This window comes from Octopus bimaculoides, chromosome 15 (genome assembly GCF_046866305.1).
Source record: "Octopus bimaculoides isolate indiv1 chromosome 15, ASM4686630v1, whole genome shotgun sequence".
Lineage (NCBI taxonomy): Eukaryota > Metazoa > Mollusca > Cephalopoda > Octopoda > Octopodidae > Octopus > Octopus bimaculoides.
The window spans coordinates 28,235,246-28,255,155 of record NC_142942.1 but is presented as its reverse complement, the minus strand read 5'-3'; the positions used below and the strand labels follow the sequence as shown (position 1 = coordinate 28,255,155).

Here is a 19,910-nt window from a genome sequence, read left to right as displayed (position 1 = left end):
CTATACACCACTTACGTAATAAAAGTTAGTTACTTTACAAAATCAGTTAAAATGTGCACTTTTATAAACATTTAATTGAAATATATGGTATTTCAATGAGAAATGTGCTAATGAAAAGGTAAACATTTACTTTTCAACTCTGATCATGCCTTGCATATGAGGTACAGTAAGAACAAAACATATCCAATGGTCATTTTGCCTGCTACCAAACATCAATTTTCAACTAAACTTGTAATGTTTATTTATCAATGTATCAATGTGATTTTGGGAACACAATTTAACAAATTTGCTGCATAACATTTGTCTTGAAGTGACTATAATTACAAGTGAATTCAACTAGAAAATGGGACATTTAATATTGGGTATACAACAAAATTTAAATATAAAAGAATTGTGCACATTACTGGATTATCAGTTGAACTTGAAAATGCACATAAGACAGGTGAAGCAAGGAAGAAGTTTAAAAAATAGAATAAACATATCACCCACAAAATGAAATAAACGCACACATATACATAATACTCAGAAACATATATAATAATGATTCACAATACAAACTGATAAAAATTTGTCACTCACTTATCAGGTAAATTACAAGTAAAAGAAAAATATAAAGAAGGTAAATTTGAAAAAAAACTTTTTATAAAATCAAATCACAGATATATATCATCATCATCATTTAATGTTAATTGTCCATGATGCCATGGGATGGACAGTTTGACAAAACCTGGCAAGCAAAAGGGCTGCACCAGTCTGTTTTAGTATGGTTTTCATTATTGGATTCACTTCCTAACACCAAACACTTTACAGAGTGCACTGGGTGTTTTCATATGCCACTGGCACAGGTGCTCCTTACATGGTGCCAGCACAAGTACTTCTTCTGTGGCGCTGGCACAAATGTTTTTTAAATGGTGCTGGCATGGGTGTCTTTTATGTGGAGTCAGCAAAAGTGCATTTGACAAATCACCAATGTCTGCAGGGTTACCAAGTGGCTTGCAAGGCTAGGACATCTCAGCAGCAGCAGCAGCAGCAGCAGCAGCAGCAGAGAGAGAGAGAGAGAGAGAGAGAGAGAGAGAGAGGGAGAGAGAGAGAGAGAGAGAGGAACTAAGGGAAGTGGCTATGTGCCAGGTGAGTGGTTGAAATATGATAAAAAGTCAGGGATAACTGTCTTACTACAGAAGAGACACTTGGCTATACCAGTCGGACAAGTGGAGAGAGGTGTGAAAGGGAGAGAGACAGAGTCATGCTTCACTACAGAGGAGATACTTGGCTATCCCAGTAGCATAGGGAGGCCAAGGGAGGCAGGAGAGAGAGATAGAGAGAGAGACAAAAAGACAGACAGTCAAGAGTGTGAGAGAGAATAGGCCTACTAGTAGGAATAGTGAGGTGGGAGATACAGAAGATTTGCCATGTGTGAAGGAAGATAGCAAGTAATGCTGAGAAGAAACTGGAGGGGCCTGCAGAGTGTGTGTGTGTGTGTGTGTGTGTGTGTGTATGTGGTTGTGAAGGGGGGAGGGGTTATGGCCATAGAGGACATACCTCTATGTGTGGATGGCCATGATTTTACTTAGCTTGACATAACTTCTCAAGCACAGCAAATTACATGAAGTTTCAGTCCCTTGTCACCTCCTCAGTGAGGCCTAAAGTATGCAGATCCTTTCTCCCCACATTGTCCCAGGGGTCTACCCCTGTCACATGTTCCCTCCACATTTAGAGATTGGCACTTCTTTATGCAGTTGTCCTCATCCATATACATCAAATGACCATACCAACAGTCTCTTCTCTTGCATACTACATCTGATGCTTCTTATACCCAGTGTTTCTTGTAGATCCTTTTTACTGTGGTACATGCATACTGGCATAACCCATCCAGTAGAGCATGCTGGCCTCATTTCTTTCAAGTCTTCACATATCCTCAGTAGTCACAGCAAATGTCTCACTGCCATGTAGCATGGCTGTTTGTACACAGGTATCATACATTGAGCCTTTCACTCTAAGGGAGAGGCCCTTTGTTATCAACAAAGGCAGCTGCTCTCTGAACTTATCCCAGCCCATCATTTTGGCAACTATGCTTTCAGAACTACTTCCTCCACAGCTAACTTGGTCACCGAGGTAATGGAAACTATCTACTACTTCTAAGGATCCTCCTGGACATTTGAAGGAGTCCATTTTCTGTACATTCCTTGTACTTGCACATCTGACACAAAGACTATTTTCTCTATTAGTCTTCCAGTGATACTGCTGCACCTCTTATGTGTCCATAGCTTCGACTGGGTTCACTGTATGGAGTTTCTATCTACATCTTTTCTACATATCAAGCAGGGCCATCTACCTGAAGGGATCAGTAACTTGTCTGTTTTCTTACCTGCTAGGACTTTAGTCTTTACCAAATTGATTCTCAGGCTCTTTGATTCCAGACTGTGCTTCCATACCTGAAATTTCTTCTCTAGTTATGGTAGTGATTCAACAATAGGAACAAGGTCATCAGTGTAGAGGAGCTCCCAAGGGCAGCCAGTCTTAAATTCCTCGATAATGGCCAAGAGTACAATGATAAACAAGAGGAGGCTAAGAACCAATCCCTGGTGGACTTCTACTTGGACACTAAATTCCTTGCTATACTCATTGGCAACTTTTACCGTACTGACTTTTACATGGCTTTTACAGCTGTCACCAACCACTCATTTATCCCTAGCTTCTGCATTGCTCACAAGAGAGTGGGGAACTCTGTCAAAGGCTTTCTCCATGTCAATAAAAGCCAAATGCAAAGGTTTATTGACAACTAAGTATCTCGTTGCCTTACCAGGAAGATAGCATCAGTTGTGCTTCTTCCTGGCACAAAACCAAACTGCATCTCATCTAGGATAACTCCCCTTCTATAACTTTCAATGCCAGGTTCAGCAATTTGATACCTCTGTAATTATTTCTGTCAAAGCATCACCTTTACCTTCGTAACAGTTGACTATAATGCTGCTGCATCAACCATTTGGTATGACTGCCTTGTTCATAATCTGATTAACTACATGGGTGACCAGGCCTTATCCCACCTCTACCAGATATTTTAAGCATCTCACTAGTAATTCCTGATGAACCAGGTGCTTTCCCCTGTCTTGATATCCTTAATTGCTTTATCTAAGCTACTGTTAATTCAGATAGCCAGTTCTTCTGATGGATTCATGTTAGGCAGACTCTCCTTCTCTCATGCATTCTTTACATTTAGCAGCTTTTCCAAGCTTCTTTCTTTGCAGAATCACTAACTGCAAATGAGCCATCATCTATGCGAATGCACTTCTCTTCTACAACATGATGATTTTCTCTGACACTATCTTGCAATCTGAAACACCTGTGGTCCTCACACAGCAGAACACTGGCAAACTTCTTTCTTTCTGCTTCTCCTCGGACTAGATATACCAGTCTCCTTCAAGTTAACTGATATAGTTCTCAGCTATCACCACCCTTCCAGTCCTTCCACCACCATGTCACTCTAGATCTGGTTGGGATTTTGAACCAGCCACAAATGTGGTCTGTGGGTCTCTCAGTAAGTTGTCCCATAGGAACTTCTAGTTGTCCTCTATGTCTGTAACTCCTCTTCATTTTCTTTAAATGCTTCCATTAGGACATCTCTAAATCTCTGATTATTCAAAGGATCCTTAAGTTACCAAATCGCTCTTTTCCAGACTGGTCTGCTTCATGGAATCCTTCTAGCCTGAAGACTGAAGTCACTAACGATTAACCTATACTGAGGGATACATAGTTCACCAGGGATGGTCTTTACATGTATGAGCAACCAAATATATTGCTTCCTGGTGAGAAAGTAGTCAATCTAGCTAGTGTGGCTACCAAATTCATAATATGATTACCAGGTGACTGGTTGGATTCCTGAATTTGGTGTTGCAGATCATTAGGTTATTACACACACACCACAATATTTCTATCATGGAAACTTGTAAAGCACCCCACTCTACATAATACAATCTTGCAGAATGCAATCTGGAAGGTAGTTTCAACTTACTGTCCACTGGAAGCTTACCTTTTTTTGATGAAAGCATTTACAGAATTACCATTCAGTGACCCTCAATTTTTTCTAATTTATGGAGATCAGCTGAAATGAAAGGGGTGCCATTTTCATCTACACGTTGTTGTGCAGATGTAGGTAGTAAATTGAGTTGCCTCTTATCTCTGTATGTGGTCACTAGCAAGTTTCTTTTCTGTCATTGGATTATTTCACCTCTTTTTTAAAATTTTGCTTCTTGTTCTTTTTTTATATCCAACAGCACCCTTTTCATACTTGCAACAACTGTGGTACATGGATATGCTGGCCCAGCTTCTAAATCCACCCCAAGTTTGACCGAACTAAAAAATGAAGAGATAATATATAGCCCTGGTTATGGTAAGGATGTGATGAATCCTAAACCACATGGCTTACATTACAGTCCCTTTTCCCCATACAAAAATCGATTTGCTTCATAAATCTTTTGTAGGAGGAGAGGATGGCACTGGATGGGTGCCACACACAATTCCTTACATAAATGTGGAAGGAAAATAGATGAACAAGAATATCCGAACAAATAACAATCTTTAATTTTCGGCTGTACAAGCATTTCATCTTAGGACAATCAGTAGCCAGGTCGCCTTGGTGTGGAAGCAGCAGAGTTGGTTTAATCACAATTGTGAAGGCATTCTTCACAGTTTAGAAAATGTGCAACGCTTTCAAATCTCCAGCTACACAGAGCTGGTCAAATTGCGAACGTCTCAGGTCAGCAGCAGAGGTGAAGAGAGAGCTGCTGAGGACACATCTACATTGTTCAGCTGCTAGCGTTTTGAGTGAGATACAAGAGAATTTTTGCTGCTGCTAGTTTCCTGCATATGCAGGAACTTCCAGCAGGCCTTCCAGAAGATTCCAACCCTGTGCATGCGTGCTGGAGACCCTCAAGATGACGTCACTACACTTTCAAACTTTGCTCCTCCATTTTGTTGGCTTTCAGAGCATATACTGTCAGAAACATACTCAACCTTTATAACCCACCATACCATTATTAAAAGAGAGGTCTCTCCCTGGTTTGTAGAATGTTTCATATGTATTTTGAACATAGTCAATGAAGGGTCTTATTTTAAATAAAAAATCAAAGATCAGTTCTCCATGTACTGATGAATTACAAGTGTCTCTTACATGCAGATACTGTGATAATGTTAAAAACCAAGGCCTTGTTATAATACTGGAAACATAGTGATCTCCAAAAGATTCATTGCCGCTCCAGTTGTTTGTAATTTTGAGAAGCTTACTTACCCCCATAACAATATTAATTGCAAAAACTATTTGTTTCATATCTTTGTTTATATTCTGCATAACAATTTGTTTCCACAGTAATTTTTATCAACAAACTAATAGCTTTGTTTCCTGGGAAAGACTGTGACTAGGTCCAATCTCTTCAGAAAAGTCTTTAAGAAACAGTTTTCAAACTTTTACTCCATTCAAGTGAAAATCCATTTTTCTTTGTTGCTATTGGAACTTTTGATGGAATCACTGGTTTCACTTTTGGAAACTGAAATATCCAATTCATAATCACACACCATGGGGTTTTTATGTTCATTGTATATTTTGTTTAATTTCTCCATGTTTTCCACTAAAAATACTTCAAATTCTGATTCACGTCTTGACAAAACAAAACTGGCATCCATTTTACATCAGTATTAAAAATTTTCAGAAAATGAGTGTAGAAAAAATTTGGAAAAAATTCACAGAAATTCACACCCTAAATAATGTTGGATACCGTAACTCAATTGTTTACATAGTAAAATAATGTATTTTTCATGACTTTACTAATAAGATTTGTGCTGAATTTTTCATGTAAATATCAATAGGCTATTTTGGGCATATACAGGAGAGTTGGTAATATAAGCTTTTAAAATTCATGGGCGTCTATAGGCAGGTTGGTAATAAAAAGGTTAAATGAAAGCCATGGAATGACCAAATGACTGTCTAGAAGTTGTATGCTACATAAACAATATTGGATATTGTGGGATTTGTTTTTGGAAACTGAGAAGTGAGAAATTCAGAAGATCAGTGAGCTATCATGACATAATCTAGCAATATATCTAGAATCAGAGTTTATATAAAGCTGTTGAAAAGAAAAAATTAACATATTTTGGTTTTCTTAACCTAATTCTACATACCATTTGTAGTAGTCCAGAATCATTGAGCATTAGAATTAGCAAAACATGTCCAGGTAGCCTATTCAGCATAGCCATATTTTCTCCTTGTCCTATCTGAGATTCTCCAATAAAATGTTCTGGTTGAATTTTATGTTCACATAATATCTTGTAAAGAATTTCCACTACTCTAATAGCAACATCCCACTAGAAATAAAACAGAAGAGAAAAATTATACACAAGTAATCAAACATATATTTAATTTATAGAATGTAATTAACAAAATAATAAGTTACTCAGAGTTAATGATTAGATATGAATTGCATAAAGACATCAGGTACATATCCTATATAAGAAGAAGGAGGATAGTTGTTAATTAACTTCTCTAACAATGCAAGTCACTCTTATTCTCTTTCATTAAAGACTACCAGGTTTGTGGAACACATTTCTACTATGTTACCCACCAGTGTTCCATTGCTCTTGCGAAATTCAGAAAAAATATTTACTGATGATGATATTAGCAAAGCATTTGATTGTGTCTGGTTCAAAAATCTCCTTGCTAAACTGCTCACTGACAGGCTTCATCCAGCTTCTATTTCTTGGCTGGTCACACATATTCTAACTATGATGTAGTCTAAGATTAGTTTATAACCTCAACACTCTTGCTTTTGTGCATTAAGGACTTGTTCATTGTCATTTCTACAAACACTCACTGATATCATATAGGTATAACCCATATTAAACATGTAGTGTACTACATTCTGAAGATTAGCCTTCTTCCTTAGAGCCTGGAATATTTCAGAAATGAAAAACTGCTGAGTCTCTACCTGGAAATTCCTGTTACCACACACAAAAGCATCCAAGACTGCATTGAAAAACCTTCCTGTTAATCGAAAAGGACTCACCCACCATCACACACCAGTCTCTTGCCAACAGACATGCCGTCTTTTCACTTTATTCTACAGCAATAGAGCTCACAGTATCATATTGCCACCTGAACACACCTGAAACAAATTCAATGTCTTCCCTTCCAGGCCCCAAACCAACTACTATACCCAATTTTTCCCCACCCAGATCTTTCATATTTTTCTGCAGTCAAGACACCAACTGCATAAACCTGAAGAGTCTCAGAGGACCTACAAAGAACCTAGGCACAGTAGCTGCCTCCTGAATCACAACTTTCAAAATAAAATACATGAAAGGTGCATTTTGTTTACATACAGATTAGTGCTAAGTAGTGTTATTTGTGTAGGAATGCTTGTATTAAAAGAGACAACACATTTCAATAACATACAGCAAAATGTGAGAGAGCTTGCTATAATAGAGAAATCAAACAAGAAAAAGCAATTAGTTATGGTTATCATATATAAATCTTTTTTGCAGAAAAACAAAAGCCTTGATGGTAGCTGAGGGTGTTTTCATTTAGCTTATAGTAAGTACTATAAGTATATTGCAAGTACAGCTGCAACACAGCTTTTAGTATTATTCTTGGGGTTTTTTGCTGATTTCTGAGTTGTTCACTCAGTAGTAAATGTAGAGGACATACTAATGGGGATTATCCATGAAATAACTTTTATATTTGAACTATATATTCTTATTATTAGCCATATAGCAAAACCTGCTAAATATATAACACATTATATTAGAGTTAGTAATCCAACTTTCAAACTCCTAAGCACCCAACTTCTATATTAAATGGAAAAAAGAAAACTTACCTTTTCTGTTGGATTCTTGTAAGCTCTTGAAAAGCATTTAAGGAATACTCCATCAATAATAAAATCCAAATAAGGTTGAAAACCAGGAGATCTGTGTCCAGCACCCAAACCAGCTGGAATGGAATGATCAATTAAGGTACTGATCAGGTTAAGAAAGGCTCTTGTTAAAACATATTCTTCATTACGGCTTTCAACCTCTTCTAATTCAGTCTAGAAGATACAAGACAAAAATTAAATAAATAAATATAAACAACATATCTCAACAAGACAAAATCTACATCAGAGATACAAAAAATGATCTTAACTTATGCCAAAGAATAAAGTAAACCATTTGTCAAACAAGCAACAGTTATGTTATCTATGGTTTGAAGTTTTGTGGCCGCACATACACATACAAGCCATAATATTTTAGTATAGCATTGTGTGAATGATTATGTGTAAATTAGTTACATTATATGTATGACTATGAGACAGGAAATACAGAAACATACATATAGACATACAGAATATAAAAAAGTTGGAAGAGAAATAATCTAGTTTTCACTATGTTCACTTTCAAGACTCAATTCACTATCTGTTTCTCTATCCTTAGTTACTTTGTTTTTAAGTACTGAAAATAAAACATCCTGTTCAAAATACATGATCAGTTATTATTTTTGCATTTCTGATTTGTAATCACTGTTACAAAATCTGAAGCTCAATAAACATGTGGAAAAGTAATAGAAATAAGAAAAATGAAATACTAAACACCCTTATCTTTTGAGAGACATTCACATTGTAACAAATGGTCAATGTACAAGTGCTATTTAACTAACATAATAAGAAGATTCAAATCAGTATTTTGATTTTAATATTAAAATGTAAATTTAGACAATTAAAGGCATTCTAATAAGGAAGATATACTACAAAGCTATATATTTTAATTTAATACAACATTAAATTTCAAATTTACATTCATTTCAACAGATCGCCAGCAATTGCTTCATTAGAAATTGCAGTCCTAGAACGTAAAGACAGACAATATGCCACTAAGCATTTTGCCAAGCATCCTAATGATTCTGCCAGCTCATCACCTTAAAGGAGTCAAATATCAAAAATGGTAATTTTTATCAGTTATCATTCAAGGCATGTTTATTATAAGAATTCCTTTCCAATATGTTAATCATTTTTTTTGTAAGCTTACTGAAAAATGAACTTACCTGTATACCTCCAAGTTGGTGGTGTTGGCTAGAGTTGCTAATGGTGCTTACAATCTGAAAATCACACAACTTTTATATTATAGTGCTATGTGACAATTTGACAATATAATTAAATGGCTGTTGCAATATTTGAAATTAATTTCTGTTCAGTTAGTAATTTTGATCTAATGTCAAGCCATAAACTCTTAGTTTTTGCACACCCTCCCTTGTTTTTACCTCACATTTAAGATATTTGCATGCATTCCTGGATTATTTAGATTTTCCATTACAATATATTCAAAATCTTTGTGAGCTGACTGATTACTGACCAAGTATACTAGAATTATGACCCTGATCAACTGTTGAGTGCCAAGCAATATAAATGGCACTAAGTTCTAATAAAAGCAACTGTTCAAAAAATAAACTTGCCTGCACATGCTAGAAGAGAAAATTAGATAGAAAATATTGGGGGAAAAAATGAAGTAATGTTGTTCACCTAAAACAAATAAGGAATAGAATTAAATATGTTCGTATTACCTGAGATGATTCCAAACCCTGCCAAATAGTCCCTGCTATTTCAGGGCTTTTTGCCAGAGCTGTTAAGGTCAGCAAAACTTCAGCTTTTAACCCTACAGGGATGCTACAACTAGCCAAACCAAACAAAACTGTCACTGCCATCCATTGCTGATTCTCATATATTGCTATACGGCTTTCTTTGTTCTGCAAATATTCAGTATATGATAAAAAAAAAAATAAAAGATTGCATAGAAATATTCAATAAAAGATCCAAGAATCATGTTGTTTTTTGGCTTCCATTGGCTGGAAAAGTTTACAAACATATTTTAGGAGTCAATAGTTTTCAAATGGATAAAACCAATATAATTCAAAATTCATGACAACAAAGTCTTAATGTTGCATATCGACATAAGTTTTGTTATTTGCAGTGCTATCTTTAAAAACTACACAGTAAGTAGTAATTAGCAACATCAAAAAATAGACAACAGTAATATCACATCAAAATAAGAGCTTCAAATCACAGATTTCATCAGCAATTAAAATTGCATACCCACCACTTTACTACACTTAGTGATGAAAATCCAAATTAATGAAGACACCCACCTTTACACTTAAACCAGAAGGAAATCTCATGACAAGTACAAAGCCTAAACACTAAAACATTGAGTTGTCACACTTTATTAACACCTTTAACAGTTGTCACACTTTATTAACACCTTTAACAGTTCATGGCATGAGTCAACAAAGGAGATTTTATGTAGTCACTTGACTTCCTAGAATTACCAGCTAAATCTCCCACAAATTACAATATAAATTTTAAAAAGAAAAGAGGCCGGATAAAGCATTGTTAGATTCACTAGGATTGAATAAAAGAATTGGGACAGTTGTGGCAAAAGTACCCTTAACCAATGGTCTGCTCAACGAAAGCTGACTTGAGGCTAAACAACAAAAATGATAACTTATCAAAGACAGTCAACTACCGAGAACTTAGAAAATGGGCAAAAATATAATTTCAAAACCACACAACTGAAGTTAAATAATCTCACATAGATTCACCACTCTCAGATTCACTTTTGATTGACCAATTTCACTAGCCACTTTACAAAATGGATTTAAACCACAACACTTAAACAAACAAACAAAAAAATACAAATCTTACACAAGTTATAAAGGAATGTTAATAAGAAAACAACACCCCAAACATACCCTCCTAGCTAATGTAAGAGATAAGACAAAAATAGCTTTTTGGAATGTGAACCATTTTAGCATGTGCACATGGTGTAAAGACCTGTTGGCATTCCTGAAAAATTCAGTCTCTTTTCCTTGTGTGAGTACTCACTCAGGTTTCTTGTCTAATAGGCAGTTTTGTTTCTGCCAATTGCTATAAAATCATTTTTATCCAAGTAAAATGTGTTATGAGTTCTTTTGCGGGAATCTAGTAGGTTATATCTTACTCGTCTACTAACCACGGTCCAAATTACATTTACAGTTACAACAGTGACATCGAAAATGAGATAAAATGGCTATTTCTTCTGAACAAATGGAAACGCTTCCTGAACACCAACAGAAACAATCTGAGGTGGCACAGTTTAAAGTTATTGAATTACTGATTCAAAAATTATCTATCAACTCTTAAGCAGCTTCAAATTACATTACAGAATTTATTTTTGACCCAATTACCGATATTACCTTTGATTCATGGTTTGCAAATGATGAAAATATTTTTTGCATTAACTGTTCAAATTTTGACAATCAAGTGCAAATCAAATCATTATTAATTAAGCTCAGAACTAATGAAGACACTAAATACATCAACTATATATTAACAAAGATATTGGCTTCAATGAGACTGTTGAAAGTTATACACCAGTAACATTGTTGCCCATCTTTGTAAATGATTTGCTGTATAACCTGGAATCACATTTTTTTTATCAAAAATATATAGAAGGGTTTATGGCTGGTAAATACAACAAAAGGTCTTCCATGCAATACACTGTGAAATCTTTTAACACCAAAAACTAGGGTTAGTGCTTTCTTTTCAATTTGATTGTAGTACAGAGGTTTATCTTTGGCTAGATATTCCTCTTACTGTTGCCTTACCACAAATATAGCATCAGTGGTGCTTCTGCCCAGCACAAAAACAAACTGCATCTCATCTAGGCTAACTCTCTCCCTAATTAGTTGGGCTATGACCCTCTCTGTAACTTTCATCAACTGATCCAATAATTTGATACCCCTGTAGTTATTTCTATCTAAAGCATCACCTTTACCTTTGTAGCAGTTGACTATGATGCTGCTACACCAATTATTAGGTATGACACCTTCATGAACTACCTGATTTACAATGCGGGTGACAAGACCATAACCCACACCACCAGATATTTTAAGCATCTCAGCGGTGATTCCTGATGAGCTTGGTGCTTTCACTGACTTCATATCCTTAATTGCTTTATCTACCAGGGTACTATCGATTCGGGTATCTGGTCCCTCAAGTGGGTCAATCTTTGGCAGAATCTCCTCCTCCCACTCATTCTCCATATTCAGCAGTCTCTCATAATGGCAACTCTAAACCGCTTTCTTTGCAAAGTCATTAAATGCAAGGGTACCATCATCCATGCAAATGCATTTCTCTCCTATGACCATGGTTTTCTTTCACACACAGTATTGCAATCCAAAATACTTCAGTTCTTTGGTCCTCACATCGCTGAACATTGGCAAACCTCTTCTTTTCTGCTACTCCCTTGGCTATATATACCTGTCTCCTAGCTTCCCTTTTGGCTATCTCATACATTCTCCTGCTACCCCCACTCTTCCAGGCCTTCCGATGTCGGTGTGTTTACGTCCCCGTCACTTCGCGGTTTGGCAAAAGATACCAATAGAGTAAGTACCAGGCTTACAAAGAGTAAGTCCAGGAGTCGATTTCTTTGACTAAAGTGGTGCTTCAGCATGGCCGCAGTCAAATGACTGAAACAAATAAAAGAATATATATATATATATATATATATATATATATATATATATATATATATATATATATCAACTTTAAATAGGCGCCATTCAAATCTAATAATGATAGCAATAATAATGGGACCCTGAGGAGATGGAGTATACAATATTTTATAATATTTTATGATATGTATTAATCATTCTGGATGTTCTATCGAAATGTACATAGGTCTATTTCATTATTATTATTATTATTGTTGTTGTTGCAATAAAGTATTTTCAACGGATCAGTTTTGAGCTCTATTTAAAGTTGATATATATACAAAAACTCAACTGTGAGTTTTTTGCGAAGATTGTTAACAGATACTATGTTCTTTTGCCAATTTTTTTGGTGAAAAAAATATATTTAAACACACACACACATATATATATATATATATATATATATGTGTGTGTGTGTGTGTGTGTGTGTGTGTGTGTGTGTGTGTGTATATATATATATATATATATATATATATATATATATACACACACACACACACATATATCTTGTTTTGAATTCCTGTGAATATGTAAGAAACGGGCAAAATTACAGCAAAAATTGCTGCACACAGCTGTTCTAGTTACCACATAAATGCTATAACTACTTTTCGGCCAAAGACAGACGTATCTGTGACTCTGAATAAGCAGTTGATTCAGCAACAAGAAGTAGCCTGACAAGTTTTGATAACTATTTTCAAAGTGGTTGGATTCTATGGTAGGCAAAGCTTGAAAGGACTGCAAGAATGGTAGTAGTAAGGAATTGTATCAGACTGCCAGAAGGGAAGCTGGGAGACAGGTTTATTTAGCCAGAGTGGAAGCCTAGTCACCCGTATAGTTAACCAGGTGATACATGAAGGAGTCATACCCAATGACAGGTGTAGCAGCACCATAGTCAACTGCTACAAAGGTAAAGGTGATGCTTTAGATATAAATAATTACAGAGGTATCAAGTTGTTGGATCAGGAAATGACGGTCGTGGAGAGGGTCATAGCCCAACTAATTCGGGAGAGAGCCCAGTCTAGATGAGATGCAAGAGAAATACCTAGCCTAAGATAAACCTTTGTACTTGGCTTTCATTGCCATGGAGAAAGCCTTTGACAGGGTCCCCCAATTCCTTATCTGGTGGTTAATGAGGAAATTAGGAATAGATGAACGGTTAGTGATAGCTGTACAAGCTATGTACAGGGATGCTTTCAGTAAGGTGAGGGCTGACGATGAATACAGTAAAGAATTCTGGGTAGGGGTCCACCAAGGTTCAGTCCTCAGTCCCCTCTTATTCATCATAGTCCTTCAGGCAATAACAGAGGAATTCAAGACAGCATGCCCCTGCGAGCTCCTCTATGCTGATGACATTGCTCTAATTACTGAGTCACAACTTCTTATCTGTTCTTTTCAACCTCATTCATGCCCTTCTATTTATGCGCAGATCATAACCCCTTACTTAGTTCTTTCACTATTCTGTCTATTTCATTACCATGTCATCACATTCATTCATTTATTCAAGTTTATCATACAGTCACTTATTTCTCTAATTCTGTCATAGATTAGCTGACCAAAAGCTCTCAGAATTTTCAATTCTATTTTACTATTATCAACATTTGCTGTCTCGTTATACTATGCTACCCAAATCCCAAAAGAATATTTTTCTCCCTCGTGTTCTGTCCACTAACCCCACCTTCTCTCTTTTTGCCTTATTCTGCTCGCAGTACACCCACCCTCCGACCGCCTCCATTCATACCAGAAGTTCTTATCCTCTCCACATATACCAGAAGTTCCTATCCTCTCCCATTCTTTAGTTGTCTCCCATGAACACTTCTAAAGGCTTCATGCCACCCCCACTCCTACTTAGGGGTTATCACCTCCTATATAAGGTAGTGATCATATAGTGCAAAAATATGGTAGTGTAGTGTATGCAAGTTGAATTGAAGGCTACTGCTTGTTTATGAATATTGCCAAATGCGAGCTTTCTTTTCAGGTACGTGATGCTGCTGTCCCCTGTCCCAGGCTCTCACGGGCCCATACCTCCCACATCCTCAGAGTTGGCACTCTCAACGTCAGCACACTGAAAGGTAGGTCTGGTGAGATTGTTGAGATGCTTGAACGGAGATGTGTCGATATCTGGTGCCTCCAAGAAGTAATGTGGAGAGGAGGTTCCACTAGGTTCCTCACAGGCAAAGAACACAGGTACAAGATTTTCTGGGTAGGAAACACTAACAGTGTTGGGGACATGGGTATACTTCTTGCGGAGAAATGGGTGGATAAGGTAATCAAGGTAGTCAGAGTATGCGATAGAATACTTAAGATTAGTTTACTCTTTCACCATGGGTTAGCAACCATTATCTCAGCCTATGACCTTCGGCCTGGGCTACTCGTCGGACAGAAAGACTAATTTTATGACACATTCTTGCAGACTACCTCGTTCACGAATGACAGGGACCTTCAATGGACATATTGGACAACATACAGGAGGCTTCCATGGCGTAAATGGAGGCTATGGCTTTGGCTCCTGCAATGAGGAGGAAACCAGGCTGCTGGAGTTCTGCGATGCAAATGACCTTATGGTTTGCCATACTAACTTCAGGAAACCTGCCAGTCACCTAGTCACCTACTGTTCTGGCAGACACACTAGTCAAATCAACTACATCCTTGCCAGAAAAAGGGAAATATGGCTGTTTATAAATGCTAAAACCTTCTCAAGTAAAGAATGTACCCCACAACATAGACTGGTAGTTAGTAACTTCAGGATCAGGGCTAAGTGGTTGCCCAGAAGACAACCAGCATGGAGGAGAAGGGTCTGGAAGCTGAAAGATCCTGCGAATGGACAGAGATTTAGAGACTTATTACTCAAAGCATTTGACGAAATAGAAGGGGATATGCTTCATACGATGTAGAAGACAACTGGGGGTATCTACGGGACAACCGGTTGGGGGCCACTGACCAGATCTGTGGATAGTGCAAAGTCCCCTCTTGACCCAAAATGACGTGGTGGTGGAACAATGTTGTTGACAGGGCTATTAGACAAAAGAAACAGGCTTGGAAGGACTGGAAGAACGGTGGTAGAAGGGAATTGTATCAGACTGCCAGAAGGGAAGCTAGGAGACAGGTTTATTTAGCTAGAGGGGAAGCAGATAAAAAAAAATTTGCCAATATTCTAAGCCAAAGACTTGAGGTATTTCATGTTGCAAGACAGTGTGTGAGAGAGAAACGTGATGTCGTAGGAGAGAAATGTGTCCGCATGGATGATGGTTCACTTGCACTAGACGTGGCTGCAAAGTGAGAGGTTTGGAGACGCCACTATGAAAGGTTGCTCAATAAAGAGAATGAATGGGAGAAAGAGAGTCTGCCGAATGTCGACCCAACAGAGGGACCAGCTATCGGAGTTGACAGTACCATGGTAGATAAAGCAGTTAAGAGTATGAATTCAGGGAAAGCCCCCGGCCCATCAGGAATCACTGCAGAGATGCTCAAAATATCTGGTAGTGTCAGCTATAGCCTAGTCACCCGTATAGTTAACCAGGTGATACACGAAGGAGTCACACCCAATGACTGGTGTAGCAACACCATAGTCAACTGCTACAAAGGTAAAGGTGACGCTTTAGATACAAATAATTACAGAGGTATCAAGTTGTTGGATCAGTTAATGAAAGTCACGGAGAGGGTCATAGCCCAACTAATTAGGGAGAGAGTCAGTTAGATGAGATGCAGTTTGGGTTTGTGCCAGGGAAAAGCACCACTGACGCTATATTTCTGGTAAGACAGCTGCAGGAGAAATACCTAGCCAAAGATAAACCTCTGTACCTAGCTTTCGTCGAAATGGAGAAAGCTGTTGTCAGGGTCTCCCAATCCCTTATCTGCTGGTCAATGAGGAAACTAGGGATAGATAAATAGTTAGTGAGGGCTATCCAATCCATGTACAGGGACGCTGTCAGTAAGGTGAAGGTTGGCAACGTGTACAGTGAAGAATTCCGAGTAGAGGTAGGGATCCCCCAAGGTTTAGTCCTCCAGGCAAAATCACAGGAATTCAAGACAGGATGCCCCTGGGAGCTCCTCTATGCTGATGACCTTGTTCTAATTGTTGAGTCACTATCAGAACTAGAAGTATCATACAATTTTATTGAAATGGAAATAGGATATGTACTTATTGAAACTTATCTTTAAACTGTTTTCAATAACTAATACGCAAATCTTCATGACAAATAAATATTACCATATTTATATACTGAACATGTACAATTTAATCTTAATACATAAGATGTATATACAGGGAAGATTTTACATTTAGACAACTTCAGCATATACAACATTTCTAGTTAGTTTCTGTATATCATAATGGATATGAATTGTAATTGAGGAACTCATCATGGTCAGCATAAATTCTAATCTTCTCTGGGTCTCCAACCCTGCTTATAGTAACGTATAATTGACCGTGAGTGAAAACTGGATTTGATAAGTAAATGCCACACTGGCTTTTTTTTTTAATGGAAATTGCAAAAACCAGTCTTATTGGAATTTGGCGTCTTTGAAATGTGAAGGGTAAGTCAGAATCAGACGGCATTAAACTAATCCAAGGAATCAGAACAATTTGTCCCACATCAACTCCAGTCAATTTTTGTGTGTGTATATATTTGTACATATATATGCATATGCATGGTTTTGTCTATCCGTGTATGTGTATATGTATATTTATACATGCGGGGTGTGTGAATATATATACGCTTGCATATATCCAGGTGAAGGTGTGTTGATAGAAAGGAAGGTGAATTTGTGTATATATATGCACCCCTATACATAATTCATATGTATATTCATGTTTGCAGCGAATGTGAATATGTATACGTCGTATGTTTTGCATATGTGTTTTCATTTGTATAAATGTCCATATATCTACGTGCGGATGATTTTGACTATGTATTTATACATGTGTGTGTATATTTGTCCATATATATACATATGCGTGCTTTTGTCTATCCACGTATGTGTATTTATATATATTCATACATGTGGTGTGTGTGAATATATGCCTGCAACGAACATTAATACATGTATATTGTTTACGGTTTTATATGAGTATTTTTATTTATATAAGTTCTAAGATAAATGCAAACTTTTTCTATGTAAAGATGAAGTCATATATACATATATGTATGTGTTTATGGATTTTCATATTTATATGTATATATATTTTTATCATGTATATGCGTGCATGCATGGGCACATATACGTGTGTATGTGCGTGTATCTATATATGTATATTTATATATATATATATATATATATATATATATATATATATATATATATACACACGCACACACACACACGTGTGTATGTGTATGTATGTACATATACATGTGTACGTATGTAGATTTTATGATTGAAGGTTTCTATCTTTATGCGGTTGTATTTTTATATCTTATATCTTTTACTTTTATTTACTTTTTCCACGCCTATTATAGTAACTTCCCTTTATTCAACGCTTTTTTTTTCCATAGCATTTTTGTCTTAATAACTGATGAGGATGTCTTTTAGCCGCAGCATCTGAAACTCTGAGTATTATTATGACAACTAACTGATTGTCCTGTATTATATATTTATAGATAAATTCCTCTATTTACATATCGAGGTCTCATTCATTCTTTTGCTGTCATATTATTATTATTAATAAATCATTTCCCATATACCGCAGCTTTTTCTCTAAGAGCCTAACAGCTTCTTTTGAAAAGTTGCTATAAATCGGTTGAAAACCCCATCCTGCAGAAGAATTCAATATGGATGCTTACAGTATCGATTATTCTATGAAAAACATACCTATACCATCTAGGGAACTATACTCTAAAAAACTATTGGAGAAAATTACAGATCTTAATAAGCATGTAAGATGGAAGGCCTTCTTTTACAATAATAAAGAGACCACTACAGAGAACATGTTTCATGGAATTAAATCAAAGAAATTACTTCCCAAAATCAAGGACTTAGAAGACTTCGAATTGGACCTACTGTAGCTTATAAACAAAGTAAAATTTCTTAAGTCTTTTAACACTTTCCAACAGAAACTGAAAAAAGACATCAAATACATAAAAAAGTTTCAAAAACAAACCGGCACTTTTTTCTGATAAAACCAAGAACTTATACCTTGTAAACAACAGCACATACTTACAACTCCTACATAACAATATTAATAATAATTACACTAAAGCTAGACCACAAGTTTATAATGACATTAATAAAGAAGCTAGTATCACTGCTGCTACGCTAAATTAGATAAAAAATAGAGGTCTTTCCAAAAAAAGAGGCCTTTATAACTATTAAGACCATAAAAAGAATTTCCTATCTAATCCTAAATATAGACTAATTAACCCAGTAAAATCAGAAACTAGTAAAGAAATTTTAGGAAAAAATCAATGCTAAAGTCAGAAAAGCTACTAATTTAGTACAATGGTCCAATAGTATAGAAGTTGTTAGCTGGTTTAAAGGAATTATGAATAAGAATAAAGCAAGATTTACACAATTTGATATTGTAGATTTCTATATTTCTATCTCTAACGAACTACTAGATAAAGCCCTCACTTTCGCAAGTAAATATATAGAGATTGGTGCACAAGACAGGGACATAATCTTCCATGCTAGAAAAACGCTACTCTTCAGTGAGAACACAGAGTTGGTTAAGTCCACTGATACAGAGGGTGCTTTTTCATGTGTGCATGGGGTCATATGATAGAGCAGGCATATGCGATTTCATTGGACTATTCCTACTCGATACATTGCCAAAATTTTTTCCTGGTGTATATTTCGCCATTTACAAAGATGATGCTCTAGCTTTAATTACAAATACCAATGGACCAGCACAAGGTCAGTTAAGGAAGGACATTATCCATATGATGAAAACATTCAATTTAACATAACTGTAGATACCAACCTTACGGTTGTCAATTTCCTTGATGTATCTCTACATTTGAATAAGAATATTTACAAACCTTATAGAAAACCCAACAATGGACTTAGTTATATTAAAGTAGGTTCCTGCCACCCCCTCACATAGTGCTTAAGAATTTAGTTAAAAATATTAGTAGGAGAATTTCTAGCCTTTCCTCCAATATAAACATATTTAATAAAGTTGCCCCAATATATAATAAAGCTCTGAAAGATAGTGCTTTTAGAGAGAAAATAACTTACACACCTGTTATTAGTCCAGAAATAAAGAAAAGAAAACATAGGAATAGGAAAATTATCTGGTTCACACACCCTTACTCTCCTGAAGTGACCTTTCATATAGGTAGATATTTCTTATCACTGATAGGCATTTTCCATGCCCATAGACTGGCTCATGTGCGGGAGACACATGAAATCTTTCGAGCGGGATCGATGC

The 19,910-nt window shown here is 36.4% G+C and overlaps 1 protein-coding gene across 1 annotated transcript in view; it reads right to left on the bottom strand.

Moving 5' to 3' along the window:
• LOC106881660 (nuclear pore complex protein Nup205) overlaps window positions 1-19,910 on the bottom strand; it is a 348,272-nt gene that overhangs the window by 152,960 nt on the left and 175,402 nt on the right. The window contains exons 14-17 of the mRNA XM_089363638.1: window positions 9,578-9,760; window positions 9,062-9,115; window positions 7,863-8,072; window positions 6,172-6,354 (exon numbers count right to left, since the gene is read on the bottom strand). Coding sequence (XP_089219764.1) covers window positions 6,172-6,354; window positions 7,863-8,072; window positions 9,062-9,115; window positions 9,578-9,760 — 630 coding nt within the window. The remainder of the gene's footprint in view (window positions 1-6,171; window positions 6,355-7,862; window positions 8,073-9,061; window positions 9,116-9,577; window positions 9,761-19,910) is intronic.